Genomic DNA, 22,757 nt, shown 5'->3' with positions numbered 1-22,757 from the left:
TCCACTTAGATTGCAAAACAACTTTTTTGCATCCTTGAAACAATATTGTATCTAGACTTGACTCTTGCCAGCTGTTCACAGGCAAAACTGTTACATTATAAATACAAGGAGAAAAATGCAAGATAACCTTCAAAGATCACGATTAAAATCGGCTACCTCCTACATGCATCAAAAATACAGTGTAAAATATCTTCGTTGAAGTCATGGTTATTATCTGCTCTTAGCAAAAAATGAATTTGCTTTGACAGTTTCTTCGATCTTAAATATTAAGTGTAATCAAAAATCGCTTCACCCGTTTTTCCAGTTCTTTCATGCAGAAAGACAAACATGAAACTAGCAGTTTGCTATTTATTTGCGAACTCTCTCTCCTACACAAACTATTAGTCGACATTTGTCAACTCACTAATAAAAAGTGTGGGCACTCATTGAAAAATGCACTAAATTTTTGTATGTGTTACTCTGGGTCATTTACATTTATCAAGAGCGTGGGATGAGTTACCTGGTGCAGGATAATTCAAGGGCGACTTCGCAGCCTACTTACCTTGTCGTAATTAAAATCGTACACCCACGGTTGGCGCACTTCAACCTGTCCGCGGCTTTTTCTAAACCAATCCCTCTAAAATAATTGGGGTACTCTAGCAAATGAATACATGTTTTAAAAACGAAACGGTTGCTTTCTTACTGCGCGTAAAAATTTAGGAGAATACGAAATTGTGCTTATCCGTTAGATATAACAGATAAGCACCATTTTCATACAAATTAAAAATGTGAAAAACAATAAATAAAATGGTTATTAATATACGCTTTTACAATAAAATGAGGTGTTTTAGTCGCCTTTGTCTTTGACAAAGTACTGAAAATCAACATGGAGCTCTGCTTGAAGAAATTCTAATGACATTTTTAGTTTTACATTTTTCGTTAAATTTGCCAAAGATTAAAAGTACATATTTAAGCCAGACAAGTGAAAACAATGAAACCGTTTGTGCTATTTAATCCGGAATAAAATCTACATTTGCCAAACTGAAATCTTTTATTTAAAATAATTACTTTGACCTTCCAATATTTTAGCAAATATTAAACCCAGAATACTAACGCAAGTAAAAATACAGAATGCCTGATATTGTTATTCTACTTCGTTAATGAAACAAACTAAAGACGTTGTCTCCTGGTACCCACAGCAGCTTCTCCTTCGGGCGAAACAAATTTGCCGATACAGGCAATTCACACACCCATCCCCGACGGCTGTGTGAATCCCACTACGAAAGGTTGGAACTTATACTCTGGGTGATATAATGTGGAAACCCTGCTCTAAAGATCAGAACTTTAAGTCACTTCAAGCCTCCGATGAGCAGTACAGCGATCTGTCAGACAATAAAATTTATCTACCTAAAAACACAAGATTCCATGCCCAAAATGGGATTCTCAGCCTGTTGGTTGGAAAGCAGACTCATCCTAAGCGTCAGAAAAAAATTTAATGCGATAATTATAACAGACGAAAAATTAGTGCACCATTGTAATATAGCATCTTTTGTAATATAAAATTTCCATCAGATTGGCTGAAATCTACATCTATCACTATCCCAAAGAAACCCAAAGCGAATTCCTGTGGTGACTTCAGACTTATTAGTCGAATAAGCCAAACATTAAAAATATTTTTGAAAGTAATTCAGAATCGCATTTATAGAAAAAGTGAAGAAACTCTAAGTGAAACACAATTCGGCTTTCGGAATGGTTTTGGTACTAGAGAGGCCCTTTTCTGTACCCAAACATTGATACAAAAATGCATTGAAAAACAGGAATCTGTCTTTATGTGTTTCATAGATTTTGAAAACGCATTCGACGAAGTCAGACACACCAACTTAATAGAAATCCTTCAACAAATAAGGCTAGACGAAAAAGACGTAAGACTAATAACAAATCTGTATTGGAATCAGTCAGCTACCGTTCAATTAGACAACATTACCACCAGTGATATTAACATCAAAAGAGGAGTGAGACAAGGATGTGTGCTCTCACCACTCCTGTTCAACATATATGCAGAGGTAATCTTTAAAAAAGCATTGGAAGAATGTCCAGAGGGAATCACAATAAATGGAAAGATTGTTAACAACCTACAATATGCAGATGACATTATGGATCTCCAAAAACTCGTTGACAGAGTATACATAGAAAGCCAAAGAATGGGAATAAATATAAACATCAACAAGACAAAATACATGATCATCAGCAAACATCCAGCCTCATCAATGAAACTGACACTCAATGGGAAAAATATTGATCAAGTGTCAAGATATAAATATCTTGGCTGCTGGCTTAATGAACGGTGGGATCCAGAAATAGATATAAAGACAAGGATTGAAGTTGCAAGGCAGTCCTTCATGAAAATGAGAACACTATTCTGCAATAAAGACCTAAACATGGAAGTCAGATGCCGAATGCTGAAATGTTACGTGTGGTCTATTCTGCTCTGTGGAGTTGAAACATGGACATTGAAGGCGACAACCATCAAGAAAATCGAAGCCTTTGAGATGTGGCTATACAGAAGAATGCTAAAGATATCATGGACAGAAAAAATTACCAATGAAGATGTCTTAAAATCCATTGGCAAAGCTAAACATCTTGTACAAATAATCAAGAAACGAAAAACATCATATCTTGGACACATCATGAGAAACAGCAAATACCAACTTCTACAAACTATTTTGGTAGGAAGAATTGATGGCAAAGGAACTAGAGGAAGAAAAAGAATATCATGGTTTGACAACATCAAGACGTGGACAGGAAAGAGCAGTGCACAACTGCTCAGATTAGCACAAGAGCGCAGTTTGTTCGCCAAGATGGTCGCTGACCTTCGATAGAAGATAGCACAATAAGAAGTAATAATATACCGGGAAACTTAAAAGATGTAGCTTGGTTTGGATTAGTTTCATCGGGTCCTGAGACACACGTTTACTAGTGGCGAAACGTGGATCTACTGTTACGAATCTTGGAAGCAAAGTTATCAAATCTTCACTTGGAAAAGTGGTGCATACATTTTTCGATCGATAATGATACATAGAAACCATCCGATTTCCCTGCGGGTATGCAGAACCTCGTTTGCATTTCTATATTAAGTACTGTACATTAAAAACCAGAGGTGTTGTCGAAATGAACTTGTTTTCGTTATTCTTACATTGTAATTTTAATAAATGCATTTGTGGATGCTTTGCATTTACACTGCCCAGAAATATACGAAGGTGTTAGTCAAAGCGAGTAAAAAAATGAATAAAATCATCTAATGCCGTTTTGAAAGTTCCATCTACTCAATCTAGAGAACTAGGAAAGAAATTTTGAACTATAACTTTTCGAAATCGGTTGATAAATCTTCCCCACCTTCAAGTTTGCGTCCACTCTTCGGTGAAAACCTCCAGAAATCCTCTAAGAGAGAGAGAGAGAGAGAGAGAGAGAGGACCTTACACCAAAAATTGACTGACTAGTAACCGAGTAACAACTCTTAGAAAACGTTCCTCTAATCGGCGATTCGAATCGAACTTATCGGTCTTCTGGCGGCTAGCAATTTGAAACCAGAAACGTTATCCCTAGTCTACATAGGTACCAATAAAACTGAAATATATCGTTGTTAAACTAGTTTCTAATTAACTTTAACATTTTCGAAATTGAGAAAGAATTCCATAAATTTCGTGCGTCTTCAATCTTCCTTCTTTCAAATATGTTCTTTTGGATGTATTTAAATTAAGATTCCATCGAACTGGAACAGTCAATGCCACTCAATTGTATATACGCACATAATTTTTATATCACCGCAAGAATAATTATTCGATGAAGTAAACAGGACAATTTATACGGATATTGGGTCTCTCGAGGCAATGGATTGCTGAAATAAAAACAGGTACGCAAAAGACCTATTTTTGAAATATAGTAGTACCTTGGGTTATGCTACACATTCTTGGATGCCGGTATCTAGCAAAGTGATAATGCCAGGAACAAGCTACAGTGGCATGAAGGCTTCATTAACTAAAACTATTGCAACGTGTCGCTTATTTGAAGTTGTCGGGCGCAGCATGAGTAGCAAAATATTTTACTGTTGCAAGAGCCCCTTTCCAGTTATACTAATTGCATATTTTGTAGTTTGCCGATTTTTTTCGTTTAAGTATTTCTTGTATGTATACCTAATAGTATAAATACACGACTTTTTTTTCTCTTTTAAATGTATTTACATAAACCTTCCATTATCCCCTCCACATAGCGTAAAAAAAATTGAGGTTTCTGATCCAAATCTAATTTAAATCAGTTTCGATGTGGTTAAAATCATTTACCTTTCCCTGTATCTCATAGTCGACTTAATTCGTCCATTTCTGTGTGTAGGTATGCGTAAGAAAGTTTGATAGTCTAGCCAAGCAGATTTGTAAAAAAATAATCACGCGAAATGGCAATGTTTTTGTTGACATTCGTGTCCACTCTTGTAGCAACATAATTTTCCACACTCCGCAAAATGAGGTACATTTTTTATATGTATAGAACGAATGACTCTGCACGTATATTTGGAAGAGGATGAGAAGGAACAATCCTATAAGATAAACCAACTACCAAGGGAGCGATGATCAAGTGATACTGGTCGTGGTTCACAATTGCGATATTGCTGTGATCATTAGCCATTCTCGAACAGTGGGACACATTTTGGTTTGAATAGCGATCGAAGCAACTAACGCTATAAGGTCGGCGAGTATATCTGTTAACTGTACGTTTTATTTAGGCCGGTTTGTCTAATTTGCAGAATGAAAAAAGCCCAGTTTTCGAGAGGGAAAACCTATCTTTGTACGAAACCAATCTCGAGGGACGGACTTGCAGGCCTTTTGCTTAAAATCATGATGTATCAGATAATACAACTATCTCATGTCTTAGATGTCTCCTTGTTCATTCAAAAACAACTATAAAACTACCTTTCATTTTAAATCCAAATGATAAAGTTCACAGAATTTTTTTTTTTAAATTGAGTTTTTCTTAGGACGTTATTTAATGCTCGGTAAACAAAAGGGTGAAGAAAGGTACTGTTCCCCGGTGTTTTTCTGTTTTAAAAACTTAGTTTGTCCCTTTTGATTTTCATGATCATTGGAAGGTGGACAAAAATAACTGATTAGAATACCTTTTTTTACTCACTCTTAAAACAGGCGAACTGCTTATTCTCTAGAACTTTTTGGTTTTGAAATTACTTCCAGTTATGTGATGCTCCTCTCAGATTTTTTTTTTTTAAAGCTTTCATTTTCATCCTCCATCACTATCACTTGCATTACTGTTTAGTCGAATAGATTTAGGAATTTTATTTGTATATGATTGAAGCTTTTTATCATTTTAGGTTCATATCCAAAAAAAAGATTTTAGACTTGAAGAACTTCTCTAACTTTTCACCCATTTCTCGACTTCATCTTTCCACCTATTTCTGCAGCGATCCCGGGATTTTTTCCCCTAATAAATTACAATGAAATCTGTTTTGATAATATGGTGTTAGATGTCTTTTAAAACCCAGCTTTTTTTTTTCATCAAAAGAGACCAGGATACATAACATTTGTTATGTATCCTGGTCCAAATGTCTTATTCCTTTCATTCTTATATATTTTTCCTCCGATTTTTTTAAATTATATTTTTCTCCAGAATACTTGAATTCAGATTCAGGCTCAGTAATTCTTTCTTGTCTTTAATTTTTTTTGAATTTTGCTTTTGATAATTTAAACTATTTCGAAATTATATCTAGTGTGTTAGTGTATAATACACATACGAGGGTGGTCTGAAAAGTTCTCGGCCTCTTCCATAGATTGCAACACTATCGGCAAGATTTTTTTTCCACGTTAGTACATCTGTCATAAGCATCCATGTGAAATTTGCAAGTCATTCTATCAAGTAGTTTGTTTTATACAGCTGTCTGAAGCAAAAGTGTTGTCTGTATCCCTTAAAATGGATAAAATTGAGTATCGTGCGGTTATATAATTCTTTGTAAAAGAAGGTTTAACGCCAAAAGAAATACCACGTACCAGCCTTGAAGATGATCCACGTGAAGGACGTCCAAAAAGTGTAACAACACCAGAAATCATTGATCAAGTGCACGATATGCTATTGGATGATCGGCGAGTCAAAGTGCATGAAATTGCTGAGACTACAGGCCGGATTTCTAAAGAACGTGTGGAATATATTTTGCATGAAGAATTGCAAATGAAAAAGCTTTGCGCAAGATGGGTGCCGCGCTTGCTCACAACAAATCAAAAACGAACTCGCATGAAAATTTCTGAACAGTGCTTGGAGCGTTTTGACAAGAATAAAACTAATTTTGTGGGTCGGTTGTTTACTGTGGATGATGCATGGATTCGCCATTACACACCAGAATCAAAACAGCAGTTAAAACAGTGGACAGAAGCCAGTTCTTCAGCGTCAAAGAAGACAGTCGGTTCTGTCAGTAGGAAAGGTCAAGGCATCGGCGTTTTGGGATGCTAAAGGCATTTTGTTTATTAATTAAACAATAACCAGGGAATATTATTCCGATCTTTTAATCATCTTTATTAGTACATAGCGCCTCTATTACGGAGGCCACTCAAATACCCATATGAAACGTATTGTAATGCTGTATACTACGTTTCGCATTGGATATTTTTGTAAATTGCATATATACTCACTGAGCGGTTGGTGTGTTTTGCTGAGGAAGGAAAAAAAAATACCGGCAGAAAATATTTAACGCCGTATGAGATGGGCACATTCACTGTCTAGAAGTTCTTATAAAGATTCCTGTCACCATTCTAAGTATCGAACGTGGGTCTTTTCCAATAGGACGCATGACCGACTGCCATACTTTCTTTATAGGCTACAAATAATGTACAGGTTGTTCTCCATTCAAAAGAATAGAACAACCTGACTTTTATTTGACATTTTTAGTTTTGCACGAGATGCCAGTTTTGTTCGTGACAGTATCTGAAAATGTAACTCGCTCCGTTAAAATTCATTAATGCGCTGAGGATGTAAACAATCCTAAACATGTGGAGGGGTAAAAAAAAAGTGAGGTTCAGTATTTGCACGCGAATATGTGCTGACGTCGTTCCTGCTGCTTCATTGCGCTAAAAAATAAACAGCTAGCAGCTTTATAACATATCATGATAACTTAAAATAACGAGCAAGGGTGTTTACTTGTTTCCTGTGACTGCAGAGGAAAGTCGGGTTTTTTTTTTTTTTTTTTTTTTTTCACATCGGATATCTTCAAATTGTTAATTCTTTCTTTGTTATACCAAGAATAATTCTATAAATCTAAGGGTAAGCTAAGAAAGTCGATCGTTGTTAATTAGCTGAACATATTTAATAAAACTCATTTTTACTTTTATATCCTAGCTTGTATATGTAGTATCTTGTAGCATATTCGCAGTAGATGTTCAAGGGAATGCCGCTGACAGAATTATATTAAACTTGAGAAACTGCAAACTCCAATCGTATAGGAAAATATAACTGAAGTTTAAGGAAATAATGAGATAACGGAGATGTAACTAGACCGTGTAGATTTCCAGTAGTCGTAGTCCCAATCATTTAAAAATCGAGAAAATTTGATAGTTAGTGTTACCATAGCCTGCAGCACGACCAATACTTAAACAGTAATTTCTAATCTAGAATAAGTATGGAAACAATTACCCATCCTTTAATTTATATCTCCCTACCCCCTATGAAAAACTAAAACATTAAACATACCTTGAGTATAGGGATTATATATATAATTCTATTCTATCAGACTTAACAGGCACATAAGCGCCCACAGCCTTCCAAGCATCCTTGGATTTCCTAACCGTAATACCAGGACAAGTTGGTTATCCCCTATGCATCTAAGTATTCTTGTCTGTAAATTGCGTGTGTTCATGGGGTCGGTTTGCCTGTTCTGGGGGACGACCCCCCCCTCTACCTTTCGAAAGAGACCAGATAAAGGTTCCTCCCGTCACTGACGGGAATTGAATCCAGTGTCTTTCCGACACTAACTGAGCTATGGAAACTCATATAGATAGATAGATATAGAGATATATAGAGATAGACGACGGACTTCCTCAAAACTTTACTTCGACCGGTTCCCGACTTAGTCTATCTTTGGCTTGGGCAAGCGGGGTTTTTCTACCAGAAACTTGAGTTTTTCGTCCCGTGAACTCAAGAAAATCGACCGTAGAACTCGCACTATTTCTGTCCACTCAGTCTCCGAAAGTTAGATAGGGCTAAAATGGCCTCGTCCACTCTATATATTCATTTGATGAACATATAGTGGGCGATGATTACTGCTAGTTACAGCTGTTGATTCATTTGAACTCCATGTAAAAAGCTAAGTATGCTGTTTAGTATGCAGGACTTTCATATTGACAACGTTGAGGGTTTACAAGTCACTGTCATGAACCTGTCAAAGCACAATGTTATTTGTAACATTTCGACGTAATTAAACTTCGTCCTCGAGGAGTTTCAGATGAAGAATAGTTGCATTAAAGGAAAAGGTCGAAGCCGTCATAGCCGGACATTAAACAATATTTTTGTCGATTTCTTGGATAGAAGTGTTACTCAAATATTAACACGTAAGCACGGAAATTATCAAGACCTACATTTAATATTAAGTATTATTCTATATAGTCGCACACCTCCTTTTGGATTTTTTTTTTTTTTTTTTTTTTTTTCATGGTCCAAATAATCTATTCCTTTTTGCGATGCCTTGAGATAACAAATTGCAGTCTATTTAGGCCTAGCAATACATAATTTTTTTTGTAGATCTCGCATGGAAGCTTAATCTTGTTTGGAGTTTGTGGAATGTCCATAAACTATTTGAAGACTCTTTAGGTCAGTAGGATAGATTTATAATAGTCAGAATACCTAAAGAACATATGATCGGAGAAAATTTAAACAGAACTGAAACTTTCCATTTGGAAGGGGTTTTTAAAACTTTTCAAACGCTAATGGAGTTTAATAAATTTATTTTTACTTAAAATTGAGCGAGGGTGTATGGGTAATATAAGTAGGATAAGTTTTTTTCTTTGTCTGTTGGCTTTCTTTCCATATCTGTTCTGTTAACTCTTTTCTGTCATTAAAATTTTTGAAGAGGTTATATTTGTATGTGCGAATTAAATTCTACGGTGTAGAATTTCGTGATTTCTGTATCTGAAAAGTGCATATAGCAGACCAGTCTTTTGATTTTGGTGTATTTTCGCTAGTTGTGGACTACACCTACAGCACTTAATAGCACGGGAGATACAAAGTCTTTCCCTTCATCCTTATCAACTTAACTGTTACAAAATATTATACCGAATTGACAGGATACTTATGAATGTTACCGAGACGCGATAAACTGTCAAGGAATGAGTAATCGAGCTGGAGGTATTCCCACAGACCTGAGATGAAACTTCAGCAACCATCCAGGTAAGAGTAAATAAACTTCACATGTGTAGCAAAGGAATTTTTTAGTAATAAGAGATTAATTTTTTTTTTAAATACGAAGTTTGTTACAAATAAGTCATTGTATATTAAATTGAAAAGGGCAACTTGTTAATAGTGCATATTCTATTGACATTTTCAAGACTTGCTGATAATTTTAATTACTTAGAAATCTAAATTTCTAATTTCTTGAAATATTTTCTGGATGGATGTGAAGTTTATAAATTAAATGTTGCAAGTTTATCGCAGTTAATAATGCTGAACAGTATTTCAGATTGGTAAAACAAGACCTATCTTTAGTAAATCTACTTGTACTGTATTTTAAAGTGATGACAACGGAGTTACATAATAGAAATGCAATAAATATACCAAGATTCTTGGATTTTGTCCAGATATCTGACAGGATTCCAGATAGGTTATGTTATACCCATGTTAGCTAAGTGGTTAGCATGCCTGCTCTCCACCTAACAGGCTGCGGGTTCGAATCCAGCCGTAGAAATGGATGTTTGTCTTTAGATGACTTTTCTAATTTCATTGCCCGGTGTGAGACTACTAATCCAATTATTGGAGGCCCGAAGTGGCTTGGAAGAGTTCCATTTTTTGTTCTCTACAGCATGAATTCCGGATTACGTAAAAAAAAAAAAAATAATGATTTTCCAACCCATGGTACAAATAGGATTACAAAAATTTTTCGTGGTTTGGAGCCATATTAAAAAGAACATAATTTGGAGCATGGAAGAACAATCTAAGAAAGTGACTAGTAAGGACACCACAGAGGTCTGTCCTTGGACCACTGCTTTTCAACTTGTATATTAATGACACTGAGGATAGTTTGTCATGAAGCACATTTGACAGAGAATCCTGGCAGACTGACTTGACCAGACTGATTCTTCGGACAAACGTTAACTTCATTTTAATGCTGTGAAGTGCACGGTTATGCATTTTGGACTGAAGACATTGCAGACTGAGTATTGTTGATGAGAATTTGAAAGTGGTTGAACCTAGAGACCTGAGAAAAGGTGGGCAGTAGTGAGCTAAAGTTTAGAGGTCGGTGTCAAGATGATTAAAACAATATTTGATAACTTGCAATGTTGAAAAGAACCAGCAGAACATCTAAGAATAAGAAGTTATTATCCCCTTTATAAAGCCAGATCTGGCCTACTCGCTCAGGTTTGGTTTCCATGGAGATGAAGCAGTCAGATCCAGCATTAGCTAAACAAGATCGTATCTGGCTTGTGGAACTTTGCATGCGAAGACTGACTGAATGAGTGTAGCCTTCAGTCTCTCTGGGAAATTTTGCAATTCATGGTAGATTCAATGGACACTGAATGTGTCTCTGAATTCAGAAGAAAAGGTATAATAGAAAAGGCATGAAGGTTTAATTCAAATTCCTTCAAGGAATTTGAGCCTTCTGCCCTTAAAGGCTTCATACCCTTCAGGGGCCATTTCTCGATGCGTTCATGACTCCTTTGCGATGCATAATATATAGAAGTGAAAGTTGACTTAAGGCAAAATTAGTGGAATGGTTAAACCTCAGACAACAAGTCAAGGCAACATCAGTCTAATGATCAACTACTTCTTCACCATGTATTAATTTCAGTACACAGGAGAATATTTGTAATTTCCATCAGATGCATAATCACAACTCATTTAATAGACCTACCCAGCGCTCAAGTAGCATGCATTTCCGTCTAGAGATATTTAAGTTGCAATGAACAACTTACTATGGTCTAGAATTCGGTTGAAGATTACGGACTCGATTCATGCGATTAATACCATTTTTGCTTTCAGTATTATAGCTTCCTATTACTAATCATGGCCAGTCTAAGCTGGCCGAATAGCTAGCGAGCCAGCTCTCCAGACCTGCGTGTTATTCTCTCCCGCTTATTTAGACGACTAAAGTTCTATGTATGGTCTCTAAAGAAGGGCTTTTTTGATTATGTAAAAAAAAAAAAACTTAGCCTGCCTAAGGTACTAAAGATTAACCTTTCATGGGCGGATTTTACATTAAAAAATGTGTTTTTTAAAAAAAATTTAACATTGATAAAAAATGTTAGCAAAATTTTATGGAATATAGTTATTTATAATGGAATATAGTTAGTAAGTGAACAGGAGGTATATGAAGAATTGAATAGACTTGATGCAAATAAGGCTGTGGGACTTGATGCTATTTCACCACGTGTCTTGAGGGAATGTGCCAGAGAGTTAACAGCTTTTGTGTATCTTTTCAACATGAGTCTCTCACTGGGTAAAATTGTTCCAATTCATAAGGGAGGTGATAAGAGTAAGGCTTTAAATTATAGACCTTGACCACAACTCCAGTCTGTGTGTCTGGAGTTGTGGTCAAGGTATTAGAGAAGTTAGTTAGGAATAAGATTCAGAATTGGGTTGACAACAGAAAAATACTCTTTGGCGGCCAGCATGGATTTACTAAAGGAAGATCATGCTTTAGCAACCTGCTTACTTTTTATAATAAAGTGACAAATGCGTTGGATAAGGGTATTGCATATACAGTGGTATATTTAGATTTTGCAAAGGCGTTTGATAAATTGCCACATGACAAGCTGGTAATTAAATTGGAATGGATGGGGCTGAACAGTAGATTGGTTCGCTGGATTGGAGATTGGCTGTCTGATAGGTATCAGCGAGTTGTCTATGGAGAAGCGATATCCCAGAAAGGAAAGTTACTAGTGGTGTACCTCAAGGGTCTGTTTTGGGTCCATTGCTGTTTAATTTGTGTTTAATTATGTAAATGATATCTGGAGAGGTCTGAATGGTGATGTGCAGTTGTTTGCAGATGATGCAAAGTTGGGGAGAGCTATCAGGAGTAGGGTGGATTCTGTATCTTTGCAAGAGGACTTGAATACACTAGCTGAATGGGCAAATAAGTGGGGATGTCAATTCAATGTTTCAAAGTGTAAGGTTTTGAAATTTGGGAAGCAGAGATGGGATATAAAGTACACTATTCGGTGCAAATATCTTGGAAGAGGTAGAGGAAATGAGAGATTTGGGAGTGATTGTAGACAAGGACCTAAAATTTCGGGGACATTTTACTAAAATAGTGAAGACAACACAGCGGATAATGGGAATGATGCAGAGGACATTTACTTGTAGAAGTAAGGATGTTATGGTTCCTTCGTGTGAGGCTTTGATCAGTTCACATATGGATTACTGAGCACAGATCTGGTCACCTGGTTTTCAAAATGATGAAATTGCGTTGAAAAAAGTTCAGAGGCAATTGACTAAGGTGGTTCTGGTCTCTGGAATGTAGAGTATGAAGACAGATTGACAAAATGCAATTTGCAGAAATTGGTGGATAGAAGGAGGAGGGGGGGATATGATTGAGACATATAAGCTGTTAAGAGGTTATTACCAGATTAATGTCGGGGAGGTTTTGCACAGAATGGGTGAGGATAGCAGGAGAACACGAGGTCATTCCTGGAAGCTGCATAAGGAGGGTGTGAGCAAGGGAGTGAGGAGCAGGTTTTTTGCATGGAGGAGTGGTGAGTGATTGGAATGCTTTGCCCGAGAGTGTGGTGTGTGTAGAGACAGTAAATATATTTAAGGCACAGTATGATAAACTGTGTGTATAACAGTGGAACCCCCCACGATGAGTCTTTGACTCCATGGAGGTTTTTATAATAATAATAATCTGAATGTATTATTTATCGTATTCACTTATTTTTATCCATTCTAAAAACATAGCGGGCATCTCTACACTACTGAACATTCCTTCTGCTTTCCCTGCACTTGTCATTGTGCTACATAATTATGCACTCTTTCATTGCGACGAACTGCTTAAGCAATTTCAAATTGTCATCGGTGAAGAGGACAGCATTGCCATCAATTCCTCTTCAATACCGTATTCGTTTATGCTACGGTAATATCCATGAATATTTTCACACGTCCAAGCTTTGAAATGATAAAAAAAAATCTTTAAAAAGTGAAATTAATATTTTGCTACGATTCATGGTACAGAACTATTTACTTATTTTTCCCTTCGCTGTAACTCCGTCAACTCATCAGATAAGGCATGGGAAGAAAAAAAATTTTGAACACCGCCGGACTCTTTCGTGGAAATTTAGTTTAGTTGCAATGCTATTGTGTTAGCGTGCATAAGGAAAAACATGTTTTGAAAATTACTAAGCGATCGATCAAATACTTCTAGGTGACAAGTGCAAAGTTCTTGGCTTCTTTCCAGCCCAGAATTATATTCTTGAATGCTTACTCAATCTCATGACTCAAAACTGTGAGCCATAGTAAAATGGACAAAGTGTAATTAAGTATTTTGTAGTGTGATTGAGTATTGTTTTCAGGTCTCCAGAATGTTCTGAATATCTGTTGGGATGAAGGAAAACAATGTTGTAGAATTTTAAAAACAAACTATAATAAAGAACAGTACTGAAGAATTTTTCTATTGAGGCATGCTTTCCTCTGAACATGAATATCAAGTATTAGATTAAGCTGTAAGGTTTCATTCAAAAAAAGACATTTGTGAGCAAAAATAAGTTTCGACTTTCTTAATAGTAATACATGCAAAATTATTCATGGATCAATATCTGCATGAGAAAATATTTTTGAAAAATAAAATATGAAGTCATAAGGTGGTTTCTGTTAAATAAATTTTTGGAAACTTCTGGAAAGATTGGACTCTTAAGTTAAGAGTCTTAACTCTAAATTTTTATTTAGGAAGAATATTTTGAAAAATCATTTAGGCCTTAGCTGACATGCCTTTCTACTTAACGATTTTTAATGCAGTATGCATTACACCTTCACATAGCTTTTTCTCCGAAAGTAAAAAGCAGGACGGTGCCTTTTTTTTTAAATGAAACTATTAAAAGAACAAACATCGCAAGATTGTTCACGCTTAGAACTGTTCGGGATGCAATGCTTAATATCTTTATTTTATCCTACACTGTTTAGCAAACATCAAAAGATTGAAACAAACGTATGCTAACATGCATTCTGGATCATAATAAATGTAAAATCCATGCGTACTACCAGCTTGTTTTAGAACAATGAGATTCACCGCTAGGGTGACAATTAAAGAGTCCTGAAGTCGTGTGGTTGCTAGTTGCAGAAACCATTTTAGAATGATACTGTCGATTAGTCAAATTTAGTATTATATCATAAGAAATTTTTGCCAACTTTTCTACAATGTTCCTGCCGCTCTGGACTTGTATCTTTCAATTCAAATTCTGTGTCATAAATCATACTCATTCAGTTCTATCTCGAAGTAATCAGTATTCACTGCAGTAAAATACAACTCATAATCTTATTTCTACGAGTAAGTAAAGCTCTTTTAGTTCTAAATATTGCAGCGCGAGCATCCGATCTTCAGATCTTAATTTTTTTTTTTCTGTCACAGAAAGCTGCGCAATGATTATAATTTATTATTATTATTATTTTTAGGCAGTGAGACGAGATCACAAGAGGAGAGTAGACAACTGCTATCTATCGTATCCCTAATACTCATTGAAACTATTTTTTGGCAGGCAACATAGCATTGTGATACAAGAAACCATGTTACAAGGATAGCCTGTATTTATTCTAATATATATTTATCAGTATTATCAGGATTTGTTGTCTTGAGATGCGTGTCTTTCGAAGTTTCATTTACCCTCTAAAAAAATAGTTCTCAAATTATACGAATTCTTATAAAATAGTGCTGCTTCATTATGAATAAATTCAAGAAGCCAGTCGGCTATAGGCTCAAGTGGCTTTTTGGGATTCTTGATAAGATTTTCTAGTTCAATAATTAGAAGGAATCATACGCCATCAATGAAACAGCTTTTTCAAGCGTTCATCATGGATTCATACTTTAAAACTAAAGACGTATCGAAGTTGTGAGCTGCAACTAAGGCATTGTTTCAGCTTATATTAAAGACAAACACTACATTGTATAGTGGGCTTATGAAACTAACCATTATTAAAGGAATTGTAAAATCTTACAGAATGATTAATCGCACTGCTTAAATTTTCAGGTCCTACAAGTGGACGATGACTAGCCAATGGTTATTAATTAAAATCCTTGTTGCCAGATAAGTGCTAGCTGACAAATGTATAAAAGAACCCTGAACAGCCTGTTAATGTGTTTTTCGTATAATAACGGTTTTCTCTGGGATGGTTCATCAAATTAGCCAGTATAGACAAAAAAGAAAATTGAATAGATCACTAAAAATGAATGCTTCAATGCCCGATTTCATAATCGTTACAAGGTCACTTGAAAAATCTCTAGAATAGAAAGGCATTCTGTTAGTAAAGAACAACTTAAAGCACATTATCACAATATTCGCATTTAAACTGTTGCTATTTAACAGAACAATCGTAAATTGTCTAATACAGTTGAATTTTTTTTCAGGAAGAGACGTAGAATCTCTGCACAAAGATGTCAAGTGAAACGTTGTATAACTACACCTGCTCAAACGAAGGCCTGCTACTACCAATAATTAACGAGTACACATGGAGTCGAGAGACGCGTGCCTTTCTTTATCTGTTGGGATTAATGTATTGCTTCTTGGGAATCGCCATTATCGCAGATATATTTATGTGTTCCATCGAAAAAATTACCAGCAGAACTCGCAAAATTCGGTTATCTACAGCAGTTGAAAGTGAGCCGGAGGTGATTGAAGTACGAATATGGAATGATACTGTTGCCAATCTGACGTTAATGGCCCTTGGTTCCAGTGCTCCAGAAATTCTTCTCTCCATCATAGAAATCATCGGAAACAGGTAATGAAATTTATATGTAATTGAGTTTTAAAGAAACCATTTTTAATACTAGAAATTAAGATGTACTTCCCGTCAATTTTACGAAATATTTTTAAAGATTTTTACATGACAGGCCTTAGTGGGGCTCGTATTTTTCACGGAATTGGCCAAACCCTCCCGTTATACTAAGGCAGTAATGAAACATATGGCAATAATGCACACAATGTAGGTGCAATACTCGCTTTGCAGCTAGGCCATACATCCACTAGTATAATAATATTTCCTACTATTTATTTATTGCTACTCAGCTGAGTCGTTACTTGAATCCAGTAAAAACTGGAAATATTAAAGAACCTTAATCTGAAAAACAAGCACAATATTATATTAATCTCTCTAGTGGACTGATAATTCTAGTATTTTCTTATATAATACAATAAAATACTAATGTCTGGACAGGTAGCACTATTTTATCCTTAAGTTTTCTGAAATAACCGAGTGAAATAAGTGAAAGTGATGATTAGGAACACACGATTTCGACAGATGTTCGTATGTCTTCGTTTGATCAGATAATTGTCATCATCCATTCTGAGACTACCATATTTAGAAACCTGAAGTGGCTTGAAATCGGTTTCATAGCTGGTTTTCAAGACTTTGATTTTGGTTGAGGGCAAGATTTCCGAATTATCTGATTCTTACCTTATTCCCAATACTAACACAAATATACGCTAAATTTATTTTTCATGAATGGATTAAAAAAAGGAAAAAACCTTCAGAGGGGGGAACCCCACTTACCTGCATCAAAGATGAACTACAATGAAGAGCCTAGAATATTCATTCTAGTTAGTGACTACAGCTACACTTTTTTCATCTGTCATGAATTTACAAACAGTGCAGGTGTCAATTTTTGGTATAGTGTTAAAGATTTTTACATGACAGGCCTTAGTGGGGCTCGTATTTTTCACGGAATTGGCCAAACTCTCCCGTTATACTAAGGCATACACATTTTCCAAAATATTAAGACACCGAAAGTACTGAGCAGTGTTAACTAATATGGATAGCAGCATAGCTTTGTAACTTAAGAGATCAAATTACCCTGTGCTAGATAATGTCATCGCTGCCGTCTAAGGCAAACCATTTACTGCTTCCCAAATCAACAGTAGGTAGCTGATATTTCGAAATGATGTCAGGTCAGTATTATCTACTCTTACTGCATCGGCAGGTTATTAGCCTTACCCATATCGGCCGTGGATGAAATATAGCAAACCTTTTAGGCTTCGTACTTATGTTCCTTCGATGGTACACTTCGCATCTGTGTTTTGGTTGACGTTATATTCACGTCTTGGCCGGTAGTGGTTTAACTGTATGTTAATAACGATAATTTTTTTTTAAATCAGGGAAGTAGTTATAACAATTGAAGACGGTCTCTGTGAAAGTATTAATAATAGCAGAATATGTGAAAGTAATAGCAGAAAACTGGTATAGCCTTTGTTTCAATACCGTTACTACAGCTCGCTACAGTTAAATAACAGGTTCATTGTAATAGTGGTGGTCAAATTAAAATTGACTTACTTTCACTTATCTCTACATGTACTGTTTTTAGTATTTGACGCATTGGCATCAACAAAAGGAATGAGTCCACCTTTTAAAGTTCGCATAGACAGGAAAATTCTTTCGGATTCAGCGTTGGGTTTGAGCTAGCATAAACAAATGAAGATATTTGTCAGTTTGGAAATATGAGCAGTTTTGAATTTCTTTTCGGCAAAAAGATAACATTGCACTGTAGCAGAATATTGCCGACAGTGTAAAACATTACTCTGGCAAGTCATCATTCGCCTAATTAATAAATGAACGATGAACATTTAAGATATTATATTGTAATTACGCTTTTCCTTCGAAAGCTACAGTCGAACTTTCTTTTCGTAAACATTTGGGAAAACAAATTTTTAAATTATAAGTTATCTATTTCCTAACATATGTTTTTTTCTTGCGTGTTTGTGTGAGAATGTAAAATATTTAATACAAAATGACAACTTTCATTTGACATCGCCCGAAAATATTTAGTAATTAATGGTTTTTATGTAACTTAAGCATAATTCCCTTTTGCTGCCTTCTGCCATTCGTTCTCGTTGGTGTTAAAATTTAAGTCATAGCACAGGTGCTTTTATAAATATATTAATAACAGATGCTTGCCGTGCTGCATAACCTTGACACTTTTTTAACTCTCATTTGTTATTACTCTTTAATGTGTACCTTTTTAATTATTTAATTGAAACCTGCAACCCTAAAGCGTAATGGATTAAATCATAAGGCTGCGTAAAACTCTAGTAAATCGAATATTTAATTATTTTCCAGACTAACAAACTACAACGTCTCGACTATGTTACAATATACACAGTAGCTCATACGACAACGGATACATAAAATTCACTCCAAATTTACATGCGTATCTGCCGACCAAAATGTTGGTGGCAAAATCATGCTGCAGTTTGTCACTTTTGCACACAAACGAAACACTTGACCACACGATATTGCAATAAAACGAAGAAATAATAGCTACCACATGATCAGTTATAAATGAAAGCGTTCTGAATAAAAAAAACCTTTTAGCAGTACATTCATTATTACAACTACATATACAACTTTTACGTGTACGAAAGCTGAGACGGTGCAGATACCCTGACTGACAAAACCCCATTTTCCCCAAGATTCAATGCGGATCTCTATTCGTCGGAAAAAAAGATGAGCGGAGAAATGGGAATCCTTAGGATTTGACGCTTTTCAGACAACCACATTTAGTCAACTTAGTCGAACATGAACTTTCGTGAGTGTGAGAGCCTGTCAACTAGAATCATCAAATCATTTCGCATTCTTAAATTTAACATTTAAGAATGCGAAAAATGCAGAATGAAACAACAGTTTAATATTAAAACTTGATATTAATATTAATATCAAGTTTTAAAAATAACAAATTATAATTAATTAATATTAATATTAATTATAATTAATTAATAAAAATATCTGTACAAAATTGAATATAACGAAGTTCGTGCAGTCGTAACATAATATTTATAATCTGCAAATAATTAATTGCAATAAGTCCGGTGAAAATGACGATGCTTTCATAGTTCTAGTCTACCAGAACAAAGACCGTTGAGTTCAGTATTATTCCCTACTAGAGGAACTTTTTTTTTTTCTAGCCAGTTAAAAACCAGAAACTCGCAATGCATTATTTGTACTTTCCTCCGATATAGTTCAAATATTATAGCTGCCTAAAAACTCATGCATGGGATTCGTGAAGTAACTGGACCATTTGCAATCTTAGCGAAATCGACTGCATGATACGTTGTATTTTTGGAATCATTGGAACCAGCCAACAGTGGAGAACGATGAGTACCAAGCTTCGGAGGAGTTTGGTTTGAAGTTATTCTTTTAATAGTATATGTAATAATTAGTACATATTAACTGCATTCTATTCAGAAAATGTCAATTATTATTAACGAATGTATGTAGATATTTTTTCAATATAAATAAGGGAGAAGCAAAGCAACACTTTTGAATTGGGCATTTTAATGATTTAATACAAAGCTTTAGCGTCTTAACCTTTTGAAGAAGCTAATAAACTAGCTTAAATCAATTCCGAATGAGTTACATGTGAACGGAAACGACATTCAGGGCCGTTACCAGATTAGATCGCGCCTTGAGGCAAACAATTAAATATCGCCCCTGATGGATTATAACAAAATCTCCAAAACGATTACATAATAATATTAATTAAATGCTTGCTCTATGGGGATATCGCACAATAAAACTGTTTATAAGCTCTTTTAAATTTAAATTATCAGCTATGTCCGCCTCTATCGATATAGTTATTAGACCAACTAATCTTTCTTGGGTCATTGCTGTTCGCAAATAATTTTTAATCAGTTTAAGCGTGGAAAAATTTCTTTCCGCACTTGCAACGCTAACAGGAATTGTTAACAATATTCTTAGGGCGATGGTTACGTTGGGATATTCTACAAGATTTTGGTTATATATATCATCTCATCTTCCTTTTTACCCTCTTTTACCTTGCGGTGTTGAGGGTTTGTTAATAATCGGACCTCAAACCGTTCACAGGATAAGATAGTCAGCCGTATATCCTATGTTTTGTTGAGTTCTCAAGGCCGGTTTTGCGGGATGAAAAACTCCAGGATAAACTGCTGAAAAAACCCTACTGTCCACGCCCAAGACCAGGTAACTTGGCTGAGGAAGATCCTTCAGCTCCTCACGTCACCGGCGGGAAATCGAACATAGGACACTCCTTCTCCAGGCATATGGTTGTGAAGTGCACAGCCACTAGGCTAACCGCGCGGACTTGGTTTTTTACACACACACACACACACACACACACACACACACACACACACACACACACACACACACCGTGAACCATCGATTTAACGGATAAAATTTCCGGTCCGTTATGTCACATGTAAAAATTTACACCCTATTCATTTAAAAATGCTTTTAACCAAGATTTGCTTATAATTAAATTAACAGGTTATTTTTTGTTATTAATTTCCTGTTATTTTTAACAAATTTTGGCGAATAGGCCATCATATGTTGGAAAAACACTGTAATTTAGCCAACATAAATGAGTCACCGCTCATAAAATATGTTCGGCGAATGATTAGGACGTGATCACACCAATCGCACTGTAATTGGTTCTTTTGTCGCGTGGCGTGACTTTCTGCGGCAGTTTTATTACACATTTTCGTAATTTTAGGGAGTTAATTATAAAAAAAAAAAACCAGCAGAATTCAAAAGAAAAAAAAAAACTTGATAGTTTTTTCAAAGTAGGATTACCTGGACATTAAGTTATCTAAAAGTGTTAAAATTTGTGTAAAACAATTTTTTTTTCATTACAGTGCTAATATTGATAAAATTGCAGTATAATGTTAGATATTTTTATTTTAAAAAATTCGCGATTTAGCGGCGGACATCCCTTAGCCCCTATTAGTCCGTTAAATCGAAGGTTTACTATATGTATATGTGTATGTGTGTGTGATAAAATTTGAGAACCACTTTTCTCTTGTATTGTTTTTGAGAGTTTTTAATTCTTCAAATAAATCTATTGCATCTACATCAGATGTAAAATATCTTGTTGCTGTAATACAGAGCCTACCGCAATATGGCTGAACGAGCACCCTTATTAAGCGGCGCCGTGAGGCAGGCTGCATCTATGCTGCACCCTGTCGACGGTATTGATTACATTAAGATGTTTCTGCTATCTTCATTGCTACGATACTAATGCTTAGCATACATTTCCTCCCTAATGCAATCCCTAGTTTATTGACATTAAGCATTGAAACATTTTCTAAGGTCAATAGTCATGCTCCATACGCTCAACAACCTAAATTCGAAGTCGTCGTCATTCAACCCTTTTTTTGATAGAAAGTCACGGTCAGGGATATCAAAGCATTCATTGATGCTAAGAAATTTTATTTGGGATTAGTGGTTTAATGCTTGATCACATGTGTGAAACAGAGCTCTTTGAAAAGTAGGGCATATGAGGTAAAAACCGTGAAATTAGCATATCTAGTAGTGCAAGTTAACTGTTGAACAAAGTGACTTCAGTCTCGATAGTCACGGGTCACTTGTATTTAATGAAGATGTCAATACTTATGGAAGGCTGAATAGCTTTTTAGTGTTAGCAATCATCACTTTCTACAGATCTAGGGTAGCACTGATTATGAAGCCATTGAATGAATAATCGTACGATGTGCTATCTCCGGGTTATGTGAACAATGAAATTGGCTGATAAATACAATACTGATTTCCTTTTAGTATAAGAAAATTATACACAGACTTGTAGAACTAAGAAATTTGGACTGCGACGAAGTGATGGGGCCGAGTTGTTTTTCATTTTGCTGGCCTGATTGTCTGTGGTTAGCATGTCCACTCTCCAACAGGCTGCAGGAACGGATGTTTGTGATTATCATCAGGTGAGAGATGAGATGAATTTCGTTGCCTAGCACGTGATCGCTGCTCTGCGTATTAGAGATCTCAAGTGGCTTGCAATGTGACTTCTAGAGCAAGGTAATTGTAAAATTATCTAGATCATGTAAAATAAAAAAATACAGAAAAGTTCATAGCTAGAAATCCTTAGCTCACCTGCAGTACCAAGCCCTTTATTCCGATGTAGGGAGTAGGCGAGGCCGTTTTAGCCTCATCTAACTTTTGGAGACTAAATGGGCAGTTCGATCTCCACTGGCAGCCAATCAGAGATATCTGGTCCAAGGCTATCACTAATTTAAGTAGCCAGCAGTGAAGAGACGGCCCAACAAGTCCTGTCATCTCGTGGTCCCTAACACATTTTTAATTCCCAGCATCATTCCCTTTTCTTTTATGATTATAATAACATAGGCAGCTGCTGGAACTTGCTTGAATTTCTCATCCTCTTTCATACTATTACCTCTTTCGAACAGCATCCCTAAAGTTATCTTTTCCCGAGATTATAAGAAACGCCGTTCTTCCGTTAATCTCCCTCGCATACGTATAACACCGTGCTATAGATTTTGTAGCCTTTCTTTTGTGAAGTTTATATGAAGACATTATTTCAATGACCAAATCGTAGAACAGTA

General features: G+C 35.7%; 1 protein-coding gene across 1 annotated transcript in view; it reads left to right on the top strand.

Annotated features, from left to right (window-relative positions):
• LOC150095010 (sodium/calcium exchanger 3-like) overlaps positions 1-22,757 on the top strand; it is a 150,995-nt gene that overhangs the window by 32,129 nt on the left and 96,109 nt on the right. Inside the window, exon 2 of the mRNA XM_090411261.1 lies at positions 15,785-16,155. Within this exon, the coding sequence (XP_090267387.1) occupies positions 15,812-16,155 (344 nt within the window). The 5' untranslated portion in view covers positions 15,785-15,811. The remainder of the gene's footprint in view (positions 1-15,784; positions 16,156-22,757) is intronic.

This window comes from Typopeltis vanoorti, chromosome 21 (assembly GCF_054136105.1).
Source record: "Typopeltis vanoorti isolate ZY-2024b chromosome 21, IOZ_Tvanoo_1.0, whole genome shotgun sequence".
Lineage (NCBI taxonomy): Eukaryota > Metazoa > Arthropoda > Arachnida > Uropygi > Thelyphonidae > Typopeltis > Typopeltis vanoorti.
Note: the sequence above shows the minus strand (reverse complement) of the source record. Positions and strands in the feature narration are given on the sequence as shown.